Source organism: Neodiprion virginianus, chromosome 4 (genome assembly GCF_021901495.1).
Source record: "Neodiprion virginianus isolate iyNeoVirg1 chromosome 4, iyNeoVirg1.1, whole genome shotgun sequence".
In the NCBI taxonomy this organism is placed as follows: domain Eukaryota; kingdom Metazoa; phylum Arthropoda; class Insecta; order Hymenoptera; family Diprionidae; genus Neodiprion; species Neodiprion virginianus.
In genome coordinates this window covers 13036279-13043994 of record NC_060880.1, presented here as the reverse complement: position 1 = coordinate 13043994, position 7716 = coordinate 13036279, and the positions used below count along the sequence as shown (strand labels likewise).

At 39.8% G+C, this 7716-nt stretch overlaps 1 protein-coding gene across 4 annotated transcripts in view; it reads right to left on the bottom strand.

Annotated features, from left to right (window-relative positions):
* Positions 1–429: 429 nt before the first annotated feature.
* Positions 430–7716, bottom strand: part of LOC124303006 (transmembrane protein 8B-like) — a 498471-nt gene continuing 491184 nt past the window's right edge. For all 4 annotated transcript variants that reach the window (XM_046759670.1, XM_046759669.1, XM_046759671.1 and 1 more), the window contains one exon: positions 430–6135. In XM_046759670.1, the coding sequence (XP_046615626.1) occupies positions 4463–6135 (1673 nt within the window). In that variant the 3' untranslated portion in view covers positions 430–4462. The remainder of the gene's footprint in view (positions 6136–7716) is intronic.

Below are 7716 nucleotides of genomic sequence, written 5' to 3'. Positions count from 1 at the left end.
TTCTCTGTGTTTGTTTTGACGTCGTCAGTTATATGGACGACGGGGTTTAATTTAATATGCAATATACGAATGTCACAGCAAACAATTCTGTTGGTTCATTTTGGAACGTTGCCTGTCAAAAAATATCAGATTACAGCTTGAAAACATCCGTTCCTTATTTTTCTCACATCAGAAATTGTGGGGAAACATGTCCTAAAAATTTTTGTAACGTATTACTGATTTACAAATATAACTATGCATTCTTCTGAAATATGCTCGCAGGAACTCCTGATAAATTATTTTGGAATGTATTTGAAGTCCAGAAAAATCGATTGTTTAACATAACACACATCGGACTAACATAGATTGTAGGTGCATAGGTATATAGGTAGGAAGATAGTAAGGTTTAGAAAAATAACATATTTCAAAATAATGTAAATAACGATTATCATTTGTAAATAGCTGTATATTTACATACCTATTATACATATTAGAACGTTTAATTTTTACAATACGGTAAGATAAGGTGAGGACCATTAATCCGTTACTATATGATGTAGGGTAGTTTCGGCAAAAGATAAGGTAATGTTGGGCGCCAGACGCAACTGTGCCAATTTTTAGGAAAGAAAAAAACACAATGGAAACAATATAACAAACCCTGTGGCGGTTTTGCACAACTAACAATTAAATAGGATAATAGTCGATGGACGGGGGGGCGGGGGGCACGAGAACACGAACGAAACGTAAGTATTACATTAATAGTATCGAATATATTGATAAATTAGCAATAACTAGCGAAAAAAAAGGTGAACAATTTAACAAGGTATATTGATACGATAAACAAAAAAGCAGATATTAGTGCCGTATGTAATACAATTATTCGATAGTCAACCATCAGCAAGTTGAGAATAATCAGGAATGAATGACTAGCATCCAATAACAATCTAAGATATTATTTGCCATAGTAAAGTTAATACAATAAGCGATAATTAGCAAAGGGGCAATATTTACGGTATTCGCGTACAATAATTATGTGAACGAATTAACGGAACCTAATAACAGGTGAGATAGGTGATTGAGTCAAGCTTGAATAATATATGTTGGTATATAAGAATTCTATAATCAGCAAACGCAGTACGTATTATTGCGACAGTTTAGTCAGATATTGTTGGAGAAAGTTATCGGTATCGACGAGCATTCATGAATTTTGTGCTGCATGAATTGCGAGACTAATTGTAAGAGTTGGAAATTTATGGGAAACTTCATTATTAACAATAACTTATTTTACGTAGAAGTCTAGGTTGCGGTACGTTGGTAATAGAGATGAGTACAATTTTGAAATTTTCAGGTGAGTTGAAAAATTAACGACGGAGCCAGCAATCGGACCTGGTGTCTAGAGATGCTTTACCGGAGACTTACTCCACTAGACCACCTAGCCGCCCTGACTACAGTGTCATTAATTTCTCTCATCACCTGTATTTCGAAAATTGTTTTGTTTTCGTGTGCCGTTGAATATATTTACATTTGAAATTCGTCGCGAAGAGACACATTTTTGACTTGTGTGTGAAGCTTGTTGATATGTGCACACATGTGCTGTATGTGGCTATTAATGTGAATTACATTCACTTAGCCATTTTTGAATGGCGGGCTGTTAATTTTCGCTGATATTAAATACACATATCAAATTTTTTAGCGAGAAAAATTTGCTAGAGAAGATTACACAATGAACTATAGAGAAAGGAATTAACGATAGATTAGCAAATGAGCTATCATAAGATTATTAGCTACGATAGTATTGATGATACTACAAACTAGATTGATCTACGATCAATGTTGCGATATATAGGGTTTTCGAGGTTCCACGGATAACCAAGTCACTCATGTAGAAAAAATATTAACGATAAATCAAGGGATTTACATCAAATATGGTATGATAAAGGTAATTATAAAACACAAAAAGATGCGACGCAAGCGTAAGTGTAAGCAATGTAAGCAAGAAAATCGTAAGCGTGATACACGTTACGGGAAATTAAGGTATTAGACAGTGTGATGCGATATTAAGTAAGGAATTGAAATATTAGATAGAAAAAGATTCACAAATGAAGTATGAGAAATGCGATATAGATAACAAAATATAAATGAGGCAAGAGAAAACCACAAGACTGAGTGCTAAAAATGCGAAAGGAATATAAGAAAAATGAGGTCACAATTCTTACTTAAATTAGAGAATCAACTACACTTCAAGTCCAAATATATTAGAATTGCGTTAAAAATCAAAGAAAGCTGGCCAGTCACGGTGTAACGATCTATTTTTATGTGAGTAAATGCGAAGCCGTAAAGAAAGGAGAGAATTACAATTTAAATGGGGATATGGGTTGACGAAATGGAATTCTGAACACACGACCTTATTATATGCATCTGACTAATGAGATTCATCGATTTATTTTTAAAAAAATCTGATGATACACACTAAGGTGTGCGTTAGATAACCCTAGTAACAGGTTCTAACAAAAATTGTTACAATATATTGTTACGTGTGCGAGCTGTTCCCGGAGTCAATGCTTGTGGGAACGTAGTGTTATTGTGAATGTCTTTGTCTCAGATGCTGTAATGAGTAAGAATTAATTAAATGAATAGTACACACTTTGATAGGCTAAGCGTAGGATCAATCTCTAAGAGCTGTTGCAGACTTGGGAATAACCAGAGCTGCTTTGATTGTAGACAAGCGTTTGTCACTGTTGCTCGCTTCAGAAAACAAGGGCTTGAGGCCATTGCTCTCTCTCTCAGAGACAAGGGTTTCTAACCGTTGTTACCTAGTCGGAGACACGATCACAAGCCAGTGCTCCCTTCTATATCGTGGACTCGGGAAAATTGGAGCCACCTCCGTGCTCAGACTTTGGCACAGAAGCCAGAGCTGACAACCTCTGATTAACTAAATACGATAGCTAAACTGCAGACCAAGACGGTAGCCATGGCTGCCGGTCAGGCTGCGTTTTGCCAGGTATTGGTCCCGAACACGGTTTTCACAGTGCCGTCCAACCACCGTGATGAATGCACGCCATCTGTTAATTCTATCCAATATCAACTCTAACCGATAGTGATAACGAACTGAAGTACAGATGTGATGAAATTTTCTAAGAACGAGTCAATTAATCAAAGATTACATTCAGAGAAAATGATACAAAAAAAAAGAATCTTCAGAAGAAAAATCATACAAACATTAAAGTAAAATAAAAATAATACAGGATTCGTAGATTCTGCTCCTGTGATCTCAATGTTAAATTTTCCCTAACTCTTCTACCTTTCCATACTCTGCAATTCCAGCTCATTTAAAATTCCGTGCTGTCGTGGACTCTATCGGTTCAAGATTAAAATTTAATTAAAGAATCTAAGCGCTATGCTTGAATACTCATACGGATACTATTTGATTCTAAGTTCTTGAACATGTTCTAGATGAACAACGTCCCGTAGCAAAATAAAACAGCGCGGCGCTCTGCCTGAGATCTGCTGGCGAGTACCCCTGGTGCACCGTCGCGGTCAGTCTCGCGATTCCATGTCCGTGTCTAGCGAGTCTGCCTCTGCTTCCCGTCTGTATCTTCTAACTCCGTGTGAGTTACGTTCACTAACCTCGATTGTCCTCGGTGTCTGCCGTGCCTTCACCATGTCCGTGTTCCGCAAGTCCGCTGCATTCTGTCAGTGGCCTCTGAATTCGGGTGACGTCGGCTAATCTCGGTGGTTGTCGGTGCCCGTCGTATCTTTACTATGTAGCTAACAGTTATGGGTACTGCTCATAGCTGATCGTTACAACATACGTAGTAATATTTCGATACATGCTTGGCTATGCTCATGTTCATTACTGAGGTGTAATCTAACACTTTTGTATACGATATAAGGCGAATGTTTGGACTACTAGCCTATATTTTATACTTCAATACGTCTAAATGAATGCAACTGCCTGTAAATTGAATGGCATTTAACATTGGATCAGAATGATCCACGATTCGGTTTAAGATCAAATATCTTACCACCTTTAACAAACATTTCATCAAAACTTATTCTAAATAATGGATATCCACTGATAGTGAAGAGATATTACATTGCGTAACAACATTCCCCTCTAGTTGAGATTCTCTTCCCTGTACAATTTGTGCACATAACTTAATGTATTTGCCTCGTCAGTGACCCGAATTTTTGGTATATTTGATATTTTGAAAGTCTTCGGAACACTTTGAGTTACTTCCAAGTCTAATTCCTTGGTTACTGAAAGTTGGTTCGTTATCCTTCATCCCGATACTTTATTATTTAACCTAAATTTGTAATTCGGAAGTGTATTTATTTGTAAAACTGTTGACTTGGGGTGTAGAAAAACACCCAAGAGTTGAATTCTTTGTTTTGGTTAGACAATATATGTTGCGGTGGTATTCCTCACAGAATTGTAGGAGATACATAAAGCAAATAATGAAATTCTGAATAAAATTTCGTCTCATTTTAAGTGCTTGCGATTAGGCAGCAGTAGCATTACACCGCCAGCCACTGCCATATGCCAAAAGCTGTGCACTAGACTGTAATTCATCTGAGTTTGCAGAAAGGCGTAGCAAATAAGTCCCAAGGTGACCAAACCGATTCCTGCTGGGAAATAGTAATATTGGTAGCACTTGGCCGGATAGTGAATCGTGTTTCTTGCCCGACAGCGTTTAATCCAAAAAAAAGCCACTAAGCATGAACCTGTGATCGTGGGCGTCATGAAAACCCAAAGTGCTGTTCTATTGAGTTCCGCACATGTAGCTAGGACGACGGCACCTCCAAGGTCCAAGATGGCCGTTGACCGGGGGGTCAAACCGACCATGGCGACAAGGGTGACCCAGAAGGCAAGGAGCGCTGTGAAGAAGTCACAGAACTGGAGGACGGCAACTCGCATTATGCAGAAGTTGTAAACGCTCTCGCCGGACTCGCAGGCGTGGTAAAAGGTGGAAAAAAACATGACCGCGAAATAAATCAATGCCTCTGCATAATAGGCTCTATGAAGAGCAAAATAGATGGATCCCACGAAGACCAGGTTGCTCAAGGTAAGCATTAGCAGACCTATGAGTACTGATGAATCGTTTTGAACGTACTGATCATCAGTGCAGTCAAACCCTCTATAATCCCGTAGGCAGTGGCATCCAGAAAACACAAAACCTCCATTCATGTAGTGAATACAGCGTCCATGCATTCCGCAGTTTCCTTCTATACATGGCGAAGAGGCCACGCTCATTTCAACTGTACCGGAAGCAGGGATCAGGCAAGGACACATTGTAGAGTTTTCTTGACAGGTCTCGGGACAGGTGCAGTTCATAGAACGCAAAAAAGCTCTCAGGCTTAGGTACCATAAGCCAGGTTCCGGAAAGGGTATATGGACGTAGATAGGGCCGGGATCAGTCTTTGAGGTTACAAGGACTGGAAGCTTGGACTCCATAATATTCGAAAAACAGCGTCCAGTCTCCGGAGAGATGTCCTGTAATGTTCCAAGGTGGACACAACCGAAGACTGTAAAATTTTCTGGCTCAGACTTTCCTTTGTCCTTTAGCCTAAGAGCGACGGTTAGAGTTCCACCGGTATCACTGATCGAATTTATCTCGAAGGAGAAAACACTGGTTGAAGTCGTAGTCAGCTGCACGGATGAGGATTTCGTCTGGTTGTCTACAAGGTATTCGTAGTCAAATAGGAAAAAATCTGGGTACGATTTTCTGGTCAATCTGACCACGGTAGCATCAGAAAAACGTTGGACACTGTTGTTGAGAACGACAGAGACGTCAGTGGAAGAACCAGATAGAAGACGGACTGTGATGTAGTGAAAGGCGTTTGTCCAAACCTTGAAGGGAACTGACACCGCCGTTGATGAATTCAAAGTTGTTTGAGCGAGCTCAGTGCCTTTAGATGAAATATAGGAGTTGGCCGTTACGTTTACCTCGACTTCCGAAGATACCCCAGATGAGGAAAAAATAGTGATACTTGACTCAATTACGTTGTTTGGCATTAGAAATCGCACTCTCGATAAATCCCCGATGCTTGCTAAGCGTATATTTGGTTGCCTGGCATTCACAGCCAGCTGTAGGCTTGCTTCACGCTCCACATCGACTTCCGCGTCGAGAATAGTCTCACAGGACGCGCTGATCCCTGGAATCAAATATTGTTTACGTCAGTACACGATACATGGTTACTAAAAACTTATGTTGGGTAGACTAGGGTCAATTGTAACCGGGGTCAGTAGTGGTGATTCAGATCTAGCAGTTGGCATTACTCGCAGCCTTTCTCGTCCCCCGTCCCCCCGCACCTCCCCCCCTCCGTTCTCTCACTCTTTCTCTCTTTCTCTCTTGTGATAGCCGTAATTGTCAATCAGTTGACTGTAATGAAATAGTAATTATTCGATGTAATGAATAGAAGAAAGACTACCTCTGCAATTGAGGGAAGGAAGGTTTAGGTTTAGGTTCTGGTTAACCAAAGAAGCCCTGTGCTACTATGTTGAGCGAATTTTCACGGATTTGGTCTTACTCGGAGATTTTGAAGTACCGTCACTGCGTATACCGTGTCTCACGGCCTGAGGCAGTTTTTAATTACCGTTGCCGTCTTCGTACTATAGAGTGGGGCGTATGCTTTGCCAAGCGTGTCATGCCCGTTATTGTTTTGAATGCGATATCTCCCTATCTTCTACCAGGGGTTTCAACCATGGCTGTCCATCAAACTCGGGATCCTCAAATATCAGTAATAATACAGTGCCACACACCTAATTTGTCTCACTCTTGCTGAGATCTGTTCTAATTGAGTCGATTTGTAGCTGCGTCAGATAAGAAAACAAACACTTTACAAAAAATAAGGTGCATACCGTATATCAAATGTTTTATAACAAACAGAATAATTCATGACTTTCGACTTATAAAAATGATCAATATAAGGAAAAAGAATAAAAAACTAAGAACTATGAAGAATTAATTTCTAAGTTGAAACTCATTTCATTTTTCTTTCCATTGGATTTGGTTTAACGCTTATTCACTGCTATTAGGTAACTACGAAATCAATTTGAATAAATTCTGAGAAAAGGGTGTTTGAACACAGTTTCTTCATCTTTTGAGTTTTATCTAATTGATTAATGAATTAACATTATCGAACTTCTAATTTCTCCTTCGATTCAATATGGCATTTTGCTCAAATTGATCCTCAACTATCGCATAATTCAGGTCCGCTCTATGCCATGACACTACAGCTAATTGCAAGCCAGCCAGCCTTATATAGTCGAAATCCCGATTGAACCGGAACGTGTTGACGCGTTGCGTACCTCGTCGGACGTATGTACGGGATTATCTTATGGTCAAGTTAGATCTTCAGCCGCATCTCTGTCCGTGTACCAGGCTGTCTTCGTCGTATATGTGTGCTGATCGCACTAGTACGTTACAGTACAATCTCTAAGCAGGAGTATTTTACATGTTGCAACTGACCCCTGTCAAAGCTGACCCCGGTCCACCCTATCCATCTAAAACTTAGTAACTGCGCTAATGGGTATGGGTTCAATGACAATTTTAGACTTTGAATGTTACTTCAATCTTTATTTAATAACGCGTCGTCCAGATATGGTGAGGCTCAGCCAGTTCGACAATACACACTGGAGAGCCATGCGCACGCATGCGCCTCACTGCGTGGTCTTACAAGTAGAAACTATATCACAATTCTTCCCTTTTAGGTAAAGAAACATATTTCGCGTTT